Source organism: Pteropus medius, unplaced genomic scaffold (genome assembly GCF_902729225.1).
Source record: "Pteropus medius unplaced genomic scaffold, Ma_sr-lr_union100, whole genome shotgun sequence".
In the NCBI taxonomy this organism is placed as follows: Eukaryota; Metazoa; Chordata; class Mammalia; order Chiroptera; family Pteropodidae; genus Pteropus; species Pteropus medius.
Genome location: NW_024349799.1, coordinates 2,947,305 through 2,968,618, shown reverse-complemented (window position 1 = coordinate 2,968,618; position 21,314 = coordinate 2,947,305). Strand labels below are relative to the sequence as shown.

Genomic DNA, 21,314 nt, shown 5'->3' with positions numbered 1-21,314 from the left:
TTTAGTGTTGGATGTAAAGATTCTTTCTGATAGACTGAAGCTGTTGGCTGCAGTCCTGTGCTGAGTACCCATGATACTTCACAGGTGTTTTGTTCTTTCACTAAGGCAACCAATTCAATGGTATGCTGGGACTTTCTTGGTTTTAAAACGGAAAGTCCAGTGTCCTCAATCTTGGATACATTGCATCGCTCTCTCTGGGATCACTTTCTCTGGGGGAAGCCAGCTGCCATGCTGTGAGGAAATTATGGAAAGGTATACTTCGTGAGGAACTGAGGCCTCCTACACCTTGATCTTTATCCCTGAATGGCTACAACTATTTAAAGAAAAGATGTCATGCGCAAGAAAGTTGCCCTTCATCCCTCACACCCTGGGGGGTTATTCTTGATTTTTTAAGGTTGCGATTCTAAAACTTTGCTTTTATGGAATATTGATGTTCTGTGAAGTGGAAGCAGGGTGTTTTTTCATTAAAATTGAATAATAGCTACTTTTCCCAATTAGCAGAAATGAAAAAATTAAAAAGGCAGAATTTTATTAATTTTCTGTCCTCCATTTAAATGACTTACCACTTTCCTGCAATCCTATGATTTTTTAAAATATAATAATATGATATTTTAAATTAAAAATTTATAATGGACATCATGGTATACCATAAAAACTGCGACTTCCAATGGTCTTCATGATATAGAGTAAACTTTAGAGCCATATTTAAAGGGATTATCTTGAGGGCATGTTATGTAGGGGATCCTTCAGAAAGTTATAGAAAGGGGGATCATTGTCTCAGTTTTCTAGGGACAGTCCCTGGTAAGCCAGTGTCTCCAAGGTTTGTCCAGTTATTGAAAGCGTTCCAGTTTAGATGTTACATTATATTTTCATCCTAGTTATGGGAGACCTTGTAGGAGAAAAAATTTTTTTTTTTTTTTTTTTTTTGGCTAACATTTGCTATATACATGCCAGGCATTGATTTGACCACTTTGTATGCATTTTCTCATTTAACCCTTAATGACCATTGGTTTGTATTATTAGAGATAAAGAACCCATGTCCCAGAAAGTTTAAATAATTTTCCGACATTCAAGAAACTAGTTAGTGTCAGAGTCGGGATTAGAACTTGTGTCTGGCAAACCCTAGAGCCTGTGTGCTTAGCAGTTGCGTACTCGTCTTCATCCTTCTGTATTAGCAAGTGGTCTGAGATATTGGACTTGAGTCCCAGCTGCCTGAAATCCTCAAGAATTCCAAGGAAGCAGATGTAACCTCAAGTGGCCAGTGGGGCTTCCTTCTGGGGAAGCTGTGTTCTTTGGGTAGGGAAAATGAGGTGTCTGTACTCATCTGAGTATTTCAGATAACCCCAAGAGACGCCTTGTCCATTCCCCATTAGTAAAGCTGCCTGTTTACTGAGATTTTTTTTTTCCAAATTAAAGTATAACAAATTTGCTAAGCCTTCGTACCACATAGCCCTGCCAATTGGGTGTTTTGGGGGTAGATAAAATGAAGTGTGAGTCCAGTGGCCTGCCCTGGGGTGAGAGGAGAAAAGAGCAGATCTGTGTGCGTCCTAGCAGCCGGCAGCTCTCCCTCTGCTGTGGCCTGTTCTGGGACTGTGGGCCAAAGGAGCCTTGGAATTACTTAGACCTGCCTCTGTGCCTTTAGCTGTCCGGGTAAAAACATCACCTCTCTGGAGGCCTGTGCTGGAGCACAAACCCATGTATTGTCTGGCCCCTGGCAGGCTGGTCTGTGGAGGGGACACTCTAAGAGCTCTATTTTAATCTTTTGGAGCTGGGCCAGGGTAGGAATTCAGCTGCCAGCACCAGGCTCCCCACCCCCATGCTCTAGCCCCAGCTCCTATACTGCTACCCCTCCTCCTGGTTTCATTCGCTCTGACCTCCCATCATGAGAGGTGCTGGTGTTCTTTTTTTCTCCCTTTCTCTTTTTTAAACTACCAGGGCCCTTTCATTGATTTGACCTCCCAAAGTGAGGCAGACCAGGGCTCCTCAGTGGGCTACTTGGGGCTCAGAGCTGGCGTGAGGCCAACCCTTGAATCCTGAGATTTACCTCCAGATGTGTGTGCCTCTGTGCTTATGTGGACAGACGTGTGTGTTTGTGTTGTGTGTGTGTGTGTGTGTGTGTAGTGTTATGGGGGTGGATATGAGGTGTTGGTGCATCTATGTGTGTTTTTGTATCTCTAAGACTTTTCTCTCTATGTGAAGAAAATGATGAGGTGGGAAAATTGAGGGGAGGAGAGGATAGGAGAAGAGTGGGTGGCTCAAATCTATAAACCTCCTCTTTTTCCTCTGCCAATAATACTCCCCCAGTCCAAGTCAGATAATTTCAGCTGTCTCTCCAACCGAGTCTTCCTATGTCTCCCCTGAATCACCTGAATGAATGAGTCTTGTGGAGAGACCACATGGTCTAATGGGTATGGGACTCCTTGAATTCCAATCTCAGCTCTGCCACTTGCTGGTTATATGATATTGGGCATGTGATTTCCTTTCCTTTGAGCCTCAGTTTCCCAATCTGTAAAAGGTAAATGGTAATGCTATCAATTTTCACAGAAAGTAGAAAGTAGAAGATTAAATGGCACTCAAAATATGAGCCGTAATGTCAGCCCCTTTCCAGTCTACCTAACCTTTCCTGGGAATAAGCCCTAAGGCAGCAGTGGGGCTTGGTCCCTGACCTTGGAGAAGAAGAAGACCCCAGCTGACAAGGAGGGAGAGGCTGTGTTCTTCCTGAAGGGCCAGGAAGGGACAGTGGGTGTGGTCTTCTCTCTCCCACCCGGAATCTCCCATTTTCTCTCACCCCCATCCTTCTGGCCTCTGCCAATGATGTGCATTTTCCCCTCTGCCCTGGCCTCCCAAACTGACTCATTACCTCGACAGGGTAGCAACTTCCAAAACAAAACTTTTTCAACCAAGGAAAATATAACTATGGGGAGGAAAACATTTCAATATCAGGCCTCCTGGGACCTGAGGAAATGTACTGAATGTTTGTCAGAGAATGATGCTGTCCTGACTTCACAGACTTCACTGAGGGCAGAGGGAGAACAATGCCTGGCTCTTGGCTCCAGCCAAGCCAGAATGGCCTATGTAAGGTGCAAGCTGATGCTCAAGTTGCTCCAAACTTGGAAGAGTCAAAGGTGCATCCAATATTGTGCCTCAAAGCAGGCCCCACTGTAGTATGATAAACATGCTACATAAAAGGAGACCCATGCGCTCACTCCCATACCAATCTCTCATCCTCCCTCCACCCCAAAGGAAATGCCCATTGAAATCTTGCTGTCTGGCAAAGGACCTACCTGCTGGCTTAATATCTAGATTTTTGGAAATGGCCAATGGAGCACATTCCACAATAGTAGTGCTCTCTGGAATTGTACAATGTTTCGACCCTTTTCAGAACACTCTGGGAGAGGGATCTCAGGGTAGTGATTGGGCAGGACCTAAGAGAACAGCAGGTGGGTGAAACCGACACCAAGTTAGTATGCCAAGGAAGGTCCAAGGGATATTCCAGATCCCATCCACTGGGATTCCACAAAGGCATGGACATCCAGAAATCGGGGAACTGCGATAAAAAGAACTGTTTTCTGAGAGATAGTGAGGCAGAAGGAGAAATTTTGGGAGGATGGGGGCAGAATATTGGGAAGAAAGGTTGACATGGATTTGTCAGTTACTTTTTTTCTTCACTCTCCTTTAGTGACTATAGACTCAATGTCATCTCCTACTTATCTTCTACCACCTACCCTACCCTATAAGAGCAATGACAGCACAAAACATTTCTACAAAACAGAAACGCATTGAGAAGAATCCCTATTCCTCCCTCATAGGTACTCAAGGAAAGTATTCTAGACCATGGAATTTCAAAGATGGAAAAGATTCTGCACATTTGATGATGTCTTCATCTGGAAGTTAAGAGAGGAAAAGTGTCTCATTTGCCATCACAGAGCACCTGACCCTGAGCTAGAACATGGGCTTCACAAGAAAGGATCTGTGTGATTTGTTGTCTTGTTTGGCTTCATTTGTGGTCATTATCCATTGTTATATTTAAATGTGCCTTGCATATCTTTCTATGCAGTGTTTCTGTTACAAAGAGAGAGCTACTATCGGTTAATTTGGGCATTGTTTTTCCATTCTAAGAACCTAAGTCAATGGCACATGGCACCCTGGAAAGTCAGGAGTCCTGGGTCCTAGAATTCATTTTATTGAGCCTTAAGCTCCTGATCTGTGAAACAGAGCTAAGTTCTTGTTCTGATCATAGGGCTGTTTGTCAAGTTCAAATAAGATGGTGCTTGTGAAAGTGTTTTATAAACACATAGGAGATTGCAGTTATTAAAAGCTTAATGGAGAAAATGATGTGCATAAAAGTGGCCTTATTGGGTACTGGGACAAGACTTTTGAAGGTTTTCTGGGTACTCAGGGGGTGCAGCTGGGATAGGTGATTTGCATATCAATCTCCATGGTGCTCAACCACTGGGCATGCTATCCTGACATTCAGATAACTGTTGGCTCTCTGGAAGTGCATCCTGCACCATAAGAAAGAGCAGACTTATCCCTAGGCTCTCTGCTTTCTTCTGGGGGCTGACCTCAATCAAATAATTCTGGGAATGGTGTATGGGGTGGGTGGTGGAACTTTTCAGGAAGTCCTAAAGAAATCCTTTCAAGGTACCCTGAAGGGACAAACTGAGCTTCATCTGAGCTATTTTAGAGAGCCTCAGGCTGGTGGGCATTTGGAAAGGCCTTTGAATCTACTTCTTTATGGAGAAGTTAAGCAATTTATGGGAACTAACTTGATTTGAAGTGATCTCTTCATTAGTTTATCACCCATTTAACTGGTATTTGTGCCAGGAGCTATGAAATGTTTTGGGATCATATAATGACACACACACACACACACACACACACACACAACACACACACAAACCAACAGGCAGATTCTTTTGACTTAGAAGAGCATCTGATATAGTTTAGTGTATATAGCTCCTAACTTCCTTTAACCTGTATCTAATACCAGTCCCTTCTGTGGCCTATAGCTTAATGCAATGATTGACAGAACAAGCATCATCATTATTATTATTATTGACAAAACAAGAAGTATGATGCAAATATGAGAATACCATGTGCTCTCTGAAAATACATTTTTCACATTCAAGAAATCATTACAAAGGTCTAACTTATTTGACAGATGAAACTAGGAGAGAGAATTTCCTTATAAGTTTTTTTTTTCTGTCTGATAGTCACTATAAACCGATAAGAAACTCCTGGTTTAAATTTGCCCAATTTCCTGACATGATTTTTAAAATTACTATTAAAAGAAGAAGAAATTATTTCTTGTTGGCAGATGGAAATACTGAGTATCACTTGGCATAACTTATTAAGGACTAAGCATTCAATGAAGCCATACTTCTCACTTAGCAGCTTGAAATTGAAAGGCCTCCACTTACTCTATACTCCATTCTCTCCCTCCCCCGATACCTCCCCAGGAGTGTTCATAGAAGGAAGGGGATATTAAAGAGCAATGTTATCTGTTTGGTTTGAAAAAGAAGGTAAACTTTTATTTGAAGACAAAATTAGGAAAAGAAAGTAATAGTTTACCTAGAAAGATGACAATTTACATAAGGAAAACAGCGCATTTGGCCAGGACAAAAAAAAACAGCCCTCTGAGAATGTCAGGAAAGCTGATTACAAACATGCCAATAAAGAGATGAATTTGTGGGGTGGTGGTGGTGGTGGTGTGTGTGTGTGTTTATTTAAAAGAATTCTGTAAAATGGCATAAGACAAATACATGGTCTGAAGCAGCATATTTCCTGCCCTTGGAAATTCAAGAGAAACTTTGTGCAGGTTCTTGGGTTGAAGTAATAATCTCTTTGTACTGTTCTCAAACACAGAAGAAATCTCATTTCTTAACCAGAGGGAGCAAAGGTAAGGGAGGAGCTTTGTGAGTTTGAAATAAAAGGATAGAGAAATAGAGATAGTACAGCACATGCAGAAATGCACTGCAGCCGCTTAAACATGCATGCAGCGAAGGAAGGAGCAAGGTTAAGATGTCCAAGTTCTTGGGTGCAGCTTACTGAGAGTATTTGCAATGGCAGCCTGCTGCTTTATTTTCAATACTTCGCAATGACCAATTATGCAAGAGAAAGAATCCAAATGCTATTGATCAATCAAGGGTCAATTGGTCAGACTTTTCTGATAATTGTCAAAACAATGCCCCAAGTAGTAATTCTTCCAAAGTTTCAGTGAGAAATTTTAAAAGCTCATGCTGAAAAATGTCTCTGTTGGGAACTGGAAAAACCATCAGATAAGCCAAATACTGACAATTCTATTAGTTTATTATTTAATTGACATTTCTTTGTACTTTGAACACAAAGGGCTTGGAAACTGTCTTTTAAATAGCAAAAGATCTTATGAAGAATCAAATATATTTTTGACTTCTTCACCCTCGAACTAGATTTCAACATCAGGTTAGATATAAAGTATATTCATATTAGTTAATGCTTATGAAACAGTCATTCCCTCTGATAGTGAAGATTTCTTCTGTTGACATTTTTTTTTTGAAAACAATTAAGTGGGTAGGAAATTATCAAAAATACTTGACATTTACAAAAATTATCTTAACTCTTGTTAGCCTCTGACCTCTTGTTATACTCTTACTATAAATTGGTAGGTTGAAGTGACATGCATTTCACTAGCGTTGTTTTTGATTGAGAATACTGGCCATTTCCAATATATCTTTTTAAAATTTTCAAATAGTTTGCAAAAGTACATACTACAAAATATTATTGTTCCAAGATTGAAAGTCACATTTAACACACCATACGTGACTCATCTGTACATTTACAGAGGTTTAAAGCACACAAAATTGTGCAGATAACATACCAAAGTCTAAACTTTTATATACGCTCATTTGCATACATAGCAACAAGATACAATAAATTCTGAACGAATAACCAATAATCAGCCATATACACGTTAGGCAGGAAGCAATTAAACATTGACTAATAGAATGTTACTTAAATTACTTTTTCTATGAGATGCCCCTCCCCCACTACACACAAGCAAACACACACACGTCTTTAATTCTTTTTCCATCACAAACATTAAATTGACGCTTGTGACCACATTCATGGGAAATCCCCAAACATCTGGTTTGTTACACAGCAAGAAGCAACACAGAAACTCAGAGTGACTTAACACAATAATTTGCAAACTTGGTTTTTATAAATCAGCTGTTGGATGGTGGTTACTGTGAAAGCATACTCAGACTTTCATGTTGCGGACTGAAGGAAGAGGAGCAAAGAGCATTAACTGACAACTTCATAACATTTGCCACTACGTTAAATATAGGCTTTTGCTAAAATTAAAAATGTATATATATCTGGAGGGAAAAGAATCTATGATAATATTTAAAAAAACAACAAACCTACTTCCTTTATCAAAATAGAATATTTTTCACAGTCTACCTATCTGGCTGTTAAACAAAACCAACTGTCTTTTTAAATAACCATTTTACAATTTCATTATTAATGGAAATAGAAGAAATTATTGAAAAAAACCAAAAAACCCAGATACAACTACTGTGTGCAGATGTGGTGGAAAAACCAGAGACCCGAAATATGGCAAAATCAGAGCTTCATAAACAGTCAATGGATTTTTCTAAAAATACTTTTTGCTAATGGCAAAGTTCAACACCTCAGAAAAACTCTGAATTAAGATCTTAGAATAAGTTTCCAAACTGTACAACATAGTTTCAAATACACTACCCTTGTTGTTTGTAAGGCCGCATTGAAGTTTAGCTTAACAGTCATGAGCCATGTGTTTGAACATCTTGTGAGAGGTGACCTGCAAAGAAACAAGTTTTTTCCTTGTTCACCCTGCTACCTGTGAGGAGGTATCATTGCTTTCCAAATAATTCCTTTAAAAATTTCCTTAAAGGTATGACCAGGAAAAAAAGTTCAGATTTGCTATATTGAATCATCTGGAAAAATATTTAGACTTTATAAAGTGAAAAATATAGCACTTTCAATTCTCCAAGAGTGTTCTCTTGTTAATCTATTACTACCCTCTCTAACTGGTATGTTATAGTTCAATAAACAAATACACCAAGAGATGCATACTCTGCTAATACAAAGTTGAGAGAGCTGTAGAGTAATGGCATCATCTTTACAACAAGTATCAACTTTAAGAATCCAGTGAGTTCTGTGTGTTGTTGACATAGCTAGGGAACTTACATGCACTGCGGACCCCTTAATGACTTGAGCTGATAGTTCTCCAAGAGAAAGTAAGTACATCTTGGGTGGAGCATGAAGAACAAGAGGATGCCGAGGACTTGGGTTTTTCCAGTGTGTCCCCTTGCCTAAAATTGTCTTCAAGTGAAGGGCTCAGTGATCACTGGGGTGCACGTTTGCATGGCAGGATAACAATGAATGAGAGGCCAGTCCTCTTTTCCACTTGTCTGGCATGATCTCCTGGCAAGGATTGGGTTGATGTTTGCCAGGTGGCTCCTGGACAAGGTCTTTTTAGGGGAGTACAACAAGGCTTCAGTCATTGCTTTTCATAAAGTGCTTTGGGATCCTTCAGAAATGGGGGCTGGAGTAATATTATTACTAACTGGCTTCAACTTTCAAACCAAATGGAACCATTTTCTCCAGTGTAATTATTGCTTTGAGCATTACTGAATGTTTTTAAAACAGAATGGGTCTCATCTTTAAGTATTCACTTCTAAAGATATCCACTCCCTAGAGTAAATGTTTTTAATTACTCTCGCCAATTAAGAGGATGTGATAGCTTTGTAAATGGTTGCAAGCATATATATCAGTGACTTGTATTTTCCAGGCTGTCCTCCCTTTTGTATAGACAGCAAGTGTGAAATTGAAGATGCCTGGCCCAACATGTACTCTGTTGGCCTAGCTGAGGAGACAGGCTCCTGGCCCTTCTAAGATATTCATGAAAAGATGTATGGTAATGATGGCTACACTCACATCAGATTGTGAGCTTCTTGTGGCCTGGGAATGTGTTTTATACTCGATTATTTTGTTCTCTATGGGACCTGGAATAGAGACAGATATGAGAGGACCTCAGTCAATGATTTTTGAGCATTTTAACAAATGACGAAAGCTGAATAACATAGGTGAAACTTAAGCATGTTAGGAAACCATGGAAAAGAAGACCTGGGATTGGCAAATTTCTTCCAGAGACTCCTGGGTTGGACTAAAAAGAATAAAAGACAAAAACCCATCATATCCTAAACCAAACCAAACCAATAAGACAAAACAAAACAAAATCAACAGAAAAAATACACCGTAAAGTTTCTATAATGAGAAGACTGGCCAAATGAATAAAGAACTGTGAATGAGAGAACACAATTGTCTCTTACAAATATGTATTAATTTAAACTAGGCTCATGAGATGTTGCGATGTGTTGGTACTGGTAGAGGTAACCTACTTGAACAAATAGCGAATTATTGAGGATATAACATCTACTTTTATATAGGAATATTATTAGGAAAATACATTTTCAGGATGATTAAGTATGCCCATTGAAATCTAATGTGCATGATTCATTTCATGAACATGCATCTGTTTTCCATGTTGAAGGTGAATAAATAACCCCATGTCTCAATATAAATTAGTAAGTTTGGATTTAATGCAATTTTACTTCATGAGTCATCTGGTCCAGCATGCCAGAACCTGCTGACCAAATGAGGGGATCTAAGGTGGGTCAGTCTCTGCTTTTGCTGCCTATCAAATGCTTCCCATCTAATTCACAGTCACAAACTTCCTTTCATGCCACCAGAAAGGTCATTATCAGAGAATTATTTGGTTTCTTCGTTTCTGACCATTCTAGCATCTCATCTCACACTTATTCAACATATACAATGTCTTATTATTAGAAATAAGTAGGACTGACTGCAGGTGACTCTGTCATTTTTGTTATTAAAGAAGAGACATGTGGTATATAATTTTAAATGACATTTCATCCAAATTTTTTTTAATTAACTTAGCTTAGATGTCTATTATATCAAATTTGTACTATCAGCAAGGAGCTTTGTGATATTGAAAATCCGTTAGGTGAAGATTGAGAAAAAGAATTGAATTTGGAATTAGAAGTAGATAGATGATCTGCAAACTAGGTAAGTAGCCTATAGATGATTCCCAATTCCCAATTCCCAATGGGAGAGCCTGCTATAAAGAGAATGGTTCTGGGTTCTGACCTTAACTCTGAGACTAAACTAGCTCTTTGACCTTGAGCAAGTCACTTAACCTCTCTGAGCCTTAATTGCCTTATCTGTAAATGCAAGGACTTAGACTAATTTTATGGTCCTTTCTAGCTCTAACACTCTAGACACAGAATTCACTCACAAGAAAACTGCCGTTTAAAATCCTCCCAGGCGATGGAAAAGGAGCTGCAGTGATTCTGATCAAGATTTTTTAGGAGGTTCATTGAGTATAAAATCTCTTAAAAAAATAAAGACTGAGCTCTGGGCTTTAGTTTTCTAATGACCATAGGCCATGGGCCAAATCTGTACCTTTCCGCCAGGGTAATTATTTATGTTTAAATCAAATGTTTTAAAAATGGAAGGGATCGGAATAACATTGTGAACAGGGGACTTTGTATGAACTCCCGTGAGGACGAATGGTAGAACTGTGAGGATAGGAGTAAGGCCATAAAGAGCAATATTTAACCAACATGCCTATGAAGCAGAAAAGGACCATTTAGACTATCAGTGAACTGAATGGGTCTTGGCTCCAAGAAATGAGTGAAGGTTCATGTTTTTTTGAATATGTAGTGAAATTTCTCTTTTGATTTGGGTTTCTCCTTTGTGAGAAAGGCAGGTGGGAGGCAATGAGACCAAAGCAGGATTTTCAGGTGTCTTTGAGCACAGCCTCAGAACCACTGGCAGGGCCTTCTATAAGAAAGATTTTCCCTGAGGCCAATGGGCCAGATGATTTCTAGGGTAAAACTGACTTTGGAGGGGGTGGCTTAAAAAGGGGACAGCTGCAACCTAAGGCTTGGACAATCTGTCCTGTGACCTGTGATATGGGGGTGAGATGTTCCTGTGTGACTGTAAGGACTCCATCACTGCCTGGCCGTATCCGAAGGGCAGTTGCTTGTTCAATGACAATTCCATCACCTAAGAAATCTGGAGCAGATTCATTATCATTTTCAGAGACACAGCTCCATGGACTTATTTTAGGACTGTAAAGGAACTTCATTTTTGCTCATCTTTCTCCCTCCCCTTGTCTTGTCCGTACTCCAGACTTTCACTTAACTCAGCTGTCTTCTTGCACTCTGGAATAATATATGGCCCATTTTCCTGCTCGAATGAGTTGAACGTGCAGGAAAGGCTGCTTCCTGCCCTATTCTACCTTCGCAAGACAGAGCTAGAGTAGAAGCACCCTCTTTCACACAGCCCTAAGTGAAGAAAAGGCCTGTCCAAGGCCTCTTTAATCAGATCAGTGCTGATGGATAAATTGGATTTGGTGAGCCCCTGAGAACCCTGCACTTTGGAATGACTTGGTTTAGCTGACAAGGTACCCAGCTTAAGTCCCCTTGACACTGTGCCCTAGAGACACACCTGGGCTTCTTTTCCCCAAATTCTTCTAAAGGTTTGGAATGGAGAGTAAGACAATGCTAATCTTATTTTCATCTGTAGAACTCCTCCTGACAACTACAAATTCATGAAAAAGCCCTAAATCCAGGAGATCACAAAGCCAGCTGCAAAACTAGGGGTTGGCTCCTTGGGCTGCCCTACCTCAATACAGGGACAGGTGCCACCAACAGGGTGGCATGCTTGAATTGTTATGTCCAGGACTCCACGTTGACACAAAAACTCCTCTACACCCTTTGTAGGCTGAACTGGGAGGGGCACTGGCAACTCTCTCCCCTACCCTAACTCTACTCTTACAAAAAGAGAGCCTTGAACCTATAAATTTTATGGATTTTTAACATTTAAACCTTTCGAAAATAGATAGGGATCTGGTGCGGGAAAGCTAGGTGACAGAAAATACAGGGACTTGCAGTGAAACAGTGGACAGCCAGTTGTTGGCCTCCCTAAAGCAAGCTGCTGAGTATTTCTGAAACCGGGGATGCGGTAGCACTCTCGGGACTCATCTCTCGGTGGGTGGGAGTGGGCAGGCCGGAATGGCCTTCAGGGGGCGGGCTCAAACCCACCCAGGGCTTTGCGTCCACCAGGGCCTCAGGGTAAGGCTCCACGTAGATGCGGTGTGAAGGCCTTGGGTCCTGGAGGCTGCTCTTCTGCTCCTCAGGAAGGCTCGCAGCGTGGGCCAGAACCAGGCCCCGGGGCCCATCGGGGGCAGGTCTGAGCTGCTCGGCCTCCCCGGGATGCTGGGCCAGATCACAGGCCCGGGACAGGTGCTGTGTGTAAACCCCCTCAGACAGCGACAGCGACAGTGACTGCGTCTCGCTGTGCATGCGCAGCCAGCGGTGGTGGCGGCTGAAGCCGCCGTAATGCTGGTGCTTGGCCGGCTTCCGCTTTCCCAGGAAGCCCAGCGGCGGCCGCGCGCCCGGCGCCATCTTGGCGTGGTTCTTGGGTACCAAGCCCGTGAGGGTGAGACCGTGGAGTAATTCAGCGCATGAGTGGTCTGTATCTGGTCTCGGAACCCGGCCCTGGGGGTCCTGACCCAGGACCAACGGAGTCTTCACGTCGTGTATCTGCAGGACGTCGGGGGCGCTGCCGCTTAGGCCGCTTAGCGTCTGCTGGGCTATGTCATGCGACGACAGGTAGACCAGGTCCAGGTCTCGGGGGCTTAGGGCGTCACTGGAGTCGTAGTCACTGTCGGTGGGGAGGAAGACTTCCGAGCAGCCTTCTTCATCAGAGCAGGGCTGTGAATCTGCAAGGCCAGAAACTGAGGTTAGAAAAAAAAAACTCTTAGCCATGCTTCGTGGGTGTAGAATCAGTGTGGTTGAGACCCCCACCTCTCCCATGCCTAGAAGGGCCTTGTGCTTCATTTAATGGTCTGCTCTCACCTGTTGAAATTAATAATTTTTGAACAAGGGACCCCATATTTTTGTTTTGCATAGGGCTCTGTAAATTATGTGGTGAATTCTGTTCTTAGCTTAAGGGGAAGGAAGGAGAGAAACTTTTAACAGGTCCAACCTGGACAGCAGTAGAGGAGAACCTGTTCTCATTCCCCACATACGATTATTTTATTCACTGGGCATGTGTAGAGAGGATGAAACAGGAAACAAAGATGGGCGTTATTCATTTATTCTTTCTCTGTTCTCATTTCAGAGGTAATTTTTGCATTTGATAAAGTAGCAGGAACTTAAAAGGGAGAAGAAAGAAGAGGCACTGTGGTGGCTGAAGTTAGGGAAACCTGGTTTCAAATCCTAGCTGGGACCTGGGAAAGTTACTTAGCTTCTTTGAGCTTCAGTTTTCTTATTTGTGAAGTGGAGATGCTAATAGAACTTCTTAGGGTGACTGTAAAAAATAAACCGATTATATAAACATGTCTTCATGTGTTTAAAAAGAAAACAAAAAAAGTAAGGCCAAAGCAAAAAACAACAGAAGTAAAATCAGAGGCAAAAATAAGCCTCAAAGTGCATGCCATAATGACCATCAGTGAGCAAGAAGTTTAGTTCTATAGATATTTGGCACTTAATGTACTAGTTATTTATATCCTTTTACCCAATCAAGTTGTACATTTTTGTAGGGCAGAGATTGTCTTAAAATCCTTTGCATTTTCTGCAGAACTCAGCCCATAGTAGGTACTTGGTAAATACATGCTAATTTTGAAAACATGCAAGTGCTCTTAAAAAGAATGAGAAATATCTATAAATCTGAGACAATCCCAATTAAAAAAAAAATCTCCATAGGATTTTAAAATGGAATTTAGTGAATTGATTTTTTAATTCATCTGGAAGAGAAAATTTAAGAGAATAGCCAAATTTTTTTTTTTTTTTTAAAGAGACAATATGGAGGAGCCTGATTTACCAGATATCAAAAGTTACTCTAGAGCTTTGGTAATTAAAACTTTATAATATTGGTGTACAAATGGACAGGGGGATCTGTAGGACAGAAAAATAAAGTCCAGAAATAGTCTTATTCTGTGTGATAATTTAACATATGGTAAAGATAACATTTCAAAATAGAGGAGTGAATAGATTCAGTATATAGTATTGGGAAAATTAGTTATCCCTTTAGCAAAAATAATTAGAGAAAGTTCTGCCTCATACCATATATAAAAATAAATTCCACGCAGTTTATATATAACAAACAAATCCTACAGGTATTAGAAGACAATACGTTTTTAATTTTGGGGTGGGAGGGTCTTTCTAAGAAAGACAGGTCAGAAGAGAAGTGATTGATAAATTTGACTACATCAAAGTTTAATACTTCGTAAAGCAAATGATACCATAAACAAAGTAGAAAGGTAAGTGATAAATTGGAAGAAAATAGTAATAGCATGCATAACTAAAGATTAATATCCAGAATATGTAAAGAACTCCTATAAAGCACTGAGAAAACAATCCAGATGGGCAGAAGCTAACCAATACTTCAAAGAATAATTAATAGAAATGGCCAATAAAATAAAGATTTTCAACCTAGATAGACTATATTTACTAACTAGATGGTAATTAGGAAAATGCAAGTCGAAACAACACTGAGGTGTGTTTTTGCCCATCAGATTTGCTAAAAAGAAAAAGCGATAATGTTATGTGTTGGTGTTGTATGGGAAATCAGGGACACTCATATAATGATGGTGGGAATATAAACTAGTACGGCTCTTTAGATAGAAATTAGGTACAAAATATGGAAATTGTGCATGTCATTTGTCCCCAGCAAGTCCATTTTAGAGATCCGTGTTTGAGAGATTGTCACTATGTCTACATGGAGACATGTACAAGTTGTTTTCTGCAGCATGATTTATAATAGTGAAAAACTGGAAATAGCCTTGTGGCTGAGACTGCTGTGGAAGAAAGACTTAGAGGCATAGAAGCACTAAGAAAAGAAAAATAGTTTAAGAAAAGAAAAACAGGTTACTTGCAAAGTTCTGCAAGGTAGTTCAAATTCAGGACTGGCTTGCTTATTTAAAAAACATGTATTTAAAGTAAAAACAAGTTTACAGGATCATAGTCTGTTCATGGTGGAAAGTCATATGGTTATTATAAGAATATTGCAAACTTCAGGGAAAAAATTTGTTAAGGATTCAGTAATTTACACAAACAGGATTAAGTTTTCTTCTATTTTAGAGACTAGAACCAAATGCAAACTTTTTTTTTTCTCTCTCTTTTCCCTGACTGTAAAAGATAATGTGTGTGCTTTCACTGGCAGGACAAGATTTGTTTTGTTCTCTCACTGCTGGCTGCTACCCAATATTTATTATCCTTTTTTAGTTACAAAATCTTAAATTTCGTTTGAGATAGCAGTGTACTCATGTTAGACCACATATTTTTTTCCAGATTCCCTTGCAGCTAGGCATGGCCATATAACTAAGTTTTGGCCAACGAGGTAGAACTGAAAGTATCATATGAAATTTCTGGAAGGCTGCATAAAGGGATCTAGCTTAGCTGGGAGGTAGGCCATTTTGTTTTTCCTCTTTCCTTCCAGTTGCCTTACTAAGATGTGTTGGCTAGGTTCATAAGGCAACCTTGGAAAAAGAAGCCATGTGTTAGATGATGGAGTTGAAAAATGGAGCGTGATCTGAAGACCATGGTGTTTGCATACCAACCTTGAATTGTCTACCTCTGATCTTCTTTTACAAAAGAGAGAAAGAAAATACCTTGTGTTTATGACAGTCTTATTTAGGTTTTCTGTTTTTAGATTTTCTGTAATATGGATCCAAACTTAATTCTAACTGATGCAAACCTAAATGCCCATTATTAGCAAAATGGTTTAAAAATTTGGGCACATCCATACTATGGGATATTATCTAGTAGCTACAAAGAATGAGATCAACTTATATGTTGTTCTTTAAATAATGGTTACCAAAAAGAACTCCCTTTTCTACTTTTTGGGGGGGAGTTTACCGATCTGTTCAAGGTTTCTCTCAAACATAGCCTTTTTTAGAAAGCATCCCCCAACTGTCCTAGAAAGTATTGCTCACTAGAAAGTATTGCTCATTTGTCTGCACATCTGTAGCCCTTTCTGCTTCTATAATCCTTTGGCACCTAGCCTGTACAGATTTGTATTAGGTGTCCTTTTTTTTTTTTAGGGCAAATATAACATCCTGATGGCCTGGTTAGACCAGAGCCCTCTTGGGGCAAAGATATTTAATTCATCCTCATTCAGCAATGAAGATTCTATTTTGCCTGAGCTTCTGTTCTTACAGAAATGCTGGGTTATGCTTGGTACCTGAGTGACTGTAAAACTAAGAAATTATCTGTAGGGAGTTTACTGTTTTAGTGGAGGTATAGGGAATATATGCATCTATGAGACTGTGGAAGAACATATATTTTGTAATAGAAGTTTAGCAAATAAGATGCAGGTTTATAGGGAAGAGATCACATTTTATTGGGACAGGGTTGATAAAATACTCTATCATCTCTTTTTTTCCCCCCTCCACTCATTTGTCTCTATTCTCTGTCAATATTGGTTTATTTCTTCATCCACTTTCAAAAAGTGTTTGAGGCAGCTTTTAATAATAAATGTGCAAACAATGATGAGGATTAAAAACCAGAGAGGAAGAGGAAACAATACAAGTAGACCTATTTCACAAAATATCTGAACAGAAATGGAAGTTTTGAAATGAGGCTACAAAAGTTACATGTCAGCAATTGCACTCTTAGGAATTTATCCTAGAAAAATTAAGGCTTCTTTTCATGCAGGAACTCATGCATGAATGTTCAAAGCGATTTTATTCATATTAACCTGAAGCTGGAAACTACTCAAATGTCCTTCAGTGGATGATTGTGTAGACAAACTTTGGTACATCTATATTATGTAATACTACTCATCAATATAAGTGACGAATTCCATTTATGTAACATTTTTGAAATAGTTATAGAGATGAACAGATTAGTAGTAGCCAGGGGTAGGGCTGGGGAGATGGATAAGACTATAAAGGGCTAACAGAGGGAGTTTTGTGGTGATGGTAATGTTGGATATCTTGATTATGATGGTGATTACCTAAGGCAACATATATGATACAGTTGCATAGAGTTACACAAGTGAGCCTATGTGCTTACATACATGTATATGTGAGTTCATGCATGTGTACACACAGGTATATGTGTAACTGGTGAAATCTGGATAAGCTGTGTGGATTGTATCAGGTTCTTGGTTTTGATATTGTACAAGAGCTGTGTAAGATGTTAACATAGGGGAGGGGTTTGGGGAAGAGTACATGGGATTATTGTATATGTCTTTGCAAACTTCTGTTTCTGTAATTATTTCAAAATAAATAGTTAATAGAGGGAATTTAATTTTTAAAAGGTAAGGTAGAGCCAGAGAAGAGTAGTGAATGCCTAGATGACAAATTTATACCTAATTTTATAGCCAGTGGATAGTTTATTGAAGAATTTTGAGGAAGTAATTGACAAGATGAGAGCTGTGATTTAGGATAATTATGGAGCAGGTAGGATGTACAATGAACTAGATAAGGAAGAAACAGACAGCAGGGAGGCCAGCTAGGAGGCTGTGGTCTAAGCTATGTTTCCTTTAAATATTTATCTTTTCCAGGTTGCGAGGCTGAGCAAGAATGGAGGTTATGTGGAGGAAAATAGAAGCCCAGGAAAGTCATTCATTCAAAGATGTGTACTGAGCACGTATTTTGTGCCAGATAGACACAGTCCTTGCTTTCAAGCAGCTCATAGAGGGTAGCTTAGACAACAAATACATAAGATTAATTTCAAGTAGTGCAAAGTTATATGAAGAAAATGAAACTGAGAGAGACTTAGAAAGAAGGTTCTTTTGATAAGATAGCAAGGGGAGGAATCTCTGTAGAAAGGGAGTTTAAGTGAGACCTCAGTGACCAGGTTTGTGAAAGTTTTAGGGAATATTGTTCCAGACAACTTAGAGAAGCAAGTGCAAAGGCCCCGAAGTGACTAGTAGGTTTGAAGCATCAGTGCCTGGAAGACAGGAGTAACATTCAGCCAGAGGAGTTAAATTGCAACAGGCTTGAGCAGTAGAAGAGATGTTAAATTTAATTTGGGACGGTTTGAGCTTGAGGCACTGGCCAAAACATCCTGGAGGAGATGGAATGGGAGCCTGGTGGAGTAGTAAGGTTGAGGAAAGATTTTTATGGGTAAAGAAGGAACCATTAGAGAGAACTGCTGAAGATGAGTGGTAGATTGATAGATATAATGAGGAGTGCTCACACTGGTCTTTAGTGAAAAAAATAGACATGGTTAGGGAAGAAGACAAATATGAAGCAATTTTCAACTTAAAATAGAGAACTTGATAAAGCTTGGGCTAAATGTCTTTGATATTCTAAATGTATTTGATATTCTAAAATAAGTTTTAGACACCACTTTTCCTGATTTTTAGTGGGGAAAAAATGGGCACTACAAGTAACAGAGTCTCAGAACTGTTGGTTATTTTTTATGGTGGCAGTGGTAGGTACCATCAGGGTGATGAGGAAGAGAGGTTAACTGAAGATTTGAAATTGGGCTGGAAATAAGATCTATGCAAAGAAATGTTAATTGACTTTAGTTGAACTTTTATATCTAACCACTATTGTCTATTCAGCTGTCCACATGTATTTGTGTCCATAATAGTAATAATACCTGATATTTACTTAGTACTATGGGTCAGCCATTATGCAAAGTGCTGTATGTGCTTTATCTTATTTAATGCTTATAATAATTCCTATTTTGCAGATAAGAATTCTGAAACTTAGGCTTATTAAAATTTTCAATTCATATACCTGATTAAGTAGGAGAATAGGAACCCACATGCAGATTTATCTCACTCCAAAGACCTGCTATACTGCCATTCACCATAGCATTTCCATGATTTTCCGTGGAAGTCTCCTGAGGCTGGGATCTGGTTCATCTAATCTGCTTGGTGCAGTACCCACATGAAGCTATATTAATTAAGCTCTTGGTAAGGGCTCGTTGACATTGGTGCTGCTAGAGAATCATGTTAGATCTTGTATTAGTTTCCTGTGGCTGTTATATCAAATTACTATACACCGGGTGGCTTAAAACAACAGAAATTAATTCTCTCACAGCACTGGAAGGCAGAAGTCTGAAATCAAGGTGTCAGTAAGGCTGCACCTTGGAGGCTCTAGGGGAGAACATTTTCTTGCCTCTTCCAGCTTCTGGTGGCCGATGGCCTTCCTTGTTCCTGCATCACTCCAATCTCTGCTTCTGTCTTCACGTGGATTCTCTTCTGTTCTTTATAAGGACACTTGTCATTGGATTTAGGGTCCACCCGGATAATCCGGAATGATCTCATCTCAAGATCCTTAATTACACCTGCAAAGACCTTTTTTTCCAAATAAGGTCACATTCACAGGTTCTCAGGGTTAGGATATGAACATAATATTTTTTAGGGGGGGCACCATTTAACTCACTGGAAATCTAATAGTAAAAATGACTATAACTAGAAGCAACTGCTGAGGAGTTTGTGACACTTTCTTCCTCCTTCCAGGCCATAGTCAGGTCAAGCACTCTGTAAGAGCAGTTTGTACTTTGACTTCTCAACATACAAATAGACTAAAGAGTATATGAAGGAATACTTTAAAGCAGGGGTCCCCAGCCCATAGGCCACGAACCTGTAGCAGTTGTGGCCTGTTAGGAACTGAGCTGCAAGCAGTTGGTGAGCGGCGGGCAAGCGAAGCTTCATCTCTATTTGCAGCTGCTCTTCAGTGCTAGCATCACCACCTCAGCTTTATGTCAGATCATCAGGCATTAGACTCTCATAGGAGAACTGGTCCCTAGTGCCAGAAAAGTTGGGGAACCGCTTCTTTAAAGGGCTGACATTCTAATATTTCAATAGATCACTGTATTTTAAGACTCAGTCTCTTAGGAAGAGCCTGTGCTGATTTCCTCAGGTGGAGTTAGTTGCTCAGTACTCTTGGCTCTTACAGCGTTTTATTTATATCTCTGTTACTGCATTTATCAAGGTTTATTATAAATGATTCATTTGCATGTTTATCTCCCTCATTGAACTATGAACTCTAGAGAGTATGCATTGTCTTACTCATCTTTGCTTAGTAAATGTTGAAGAAGTCATTGAAGTGAGGGAATGGACTAAAGAAGGAGTCAAGCAAAGGGACATGTAGAATCTTCTGTATTTCCCAGATATCTAATCAGAACTTGGACATATGAGCAGACCGTGAGGACCTCCTAAGTAGACTGTGACTGAATCATCATTGTATTACTAGCTTCTTGTTCCATATCTGATACACAGAAAGCTTTCAGTAAAGTACACTGAATCGAGTGGAAACTGAAACAAATATTGAAAGAGTGATGAAATTTGACTGCCCCTTAAAAAACAATACTGAAAGCAGCCTGAAAAGATCAATATACTTTGCCATTGAAATTCCTGAAAACAAACACCTAAGTCATTTTGCTTTGTATTTGGTGATACTTGACTTAGTGAGTCAGCCCAGTTGTAGCAGAAAGAACAATTGTCTTAAAATTAAAATCTGGGCTGAAGTCCCGTATTGCTTCTTGCTATGTATATGATCTTGAGCAAATCACTTAGCCCCTCTGAACAATTCTTCATCTGTAGCATGCAGGTAATTATATTGCCTATCTTCCATAGGTGCTATGAGGATTAAATTACTTTGTTAAAAATGCTTTAAGTGCCTTACAAGCAGGTATTGATATTAAGATCCTCTCTACCCTTAAATCAGGAATAACTAGAAACATATCAAGAGGTGACTCATAAAATACAAATCAGTAATCAGATAAACTTCAAAATTTTGCTGTGAGAATGCTGTTAATAATAGAGAACAATAATCTCATGTGGTGTTTTGTGTTGGTGGTGATCTACTCTGGAACTGTATTTCCCAACCTAGATTTAGCAGTGAATTAGTAAATGATATAACTTCTTTACTGTAGTTCCCAGGAGCAAGGGAGATAGGAGATAAATCAAGAAAAGGGCAAGTTATAGCTGTAGTAACCCAGGAATGATATGAAAAAGGGCTTGGGTATGGAGCGGTAAATATTATCTTGTAGGTTCATGGACCCACACTTGGGTAACATTGCTCTAGTGGGAAACTAAATATTTGCCTTCCATGGTGGTTATATTATTTATTATAAGACTTAGTGGAACCTATTGCTTAGAGTGGGATACCTCTCCCAGAACAAGCTGGGAAAATCTCCAGGATGCCAACCAGGGCATTGAGGAGAGTTTCCAGGGACTTAGGCCACTGCCACTCCCTCCCTTCCTGGAAAAGAATGCAAAGTGCAGCTTCC

The 21,314-nt window shown here is 39.7% G+C and overlaps 1 protein-coding gene across 1 annotated transcript in view; it reads right to left on the bottom strand.

Moving 5' to 3' along the window:
- Nucleotides 1–11,946: 11,946 nt before the first annotated feature.
- The window catches only part of ANKFN1 (ankyrin repeat and fibronectin type III domain containing 1), a 318,100-nt gene continuing 308,732 nt past the window's right edge, over nt 11,947–21,314 (bottom strand). The window contains exon 20 of the mRNA XM_039885708.1: nt 11,947–12,835. Within this exon, the coding sequence (XP_039741642.1) occupies nt 12,036–12,835 (800 nt within the window). The 3' untranslated portion in view covers nt 11,947–12,035. The remainder of the gene's footprint in view (nt 12,836–21,314) is intronic.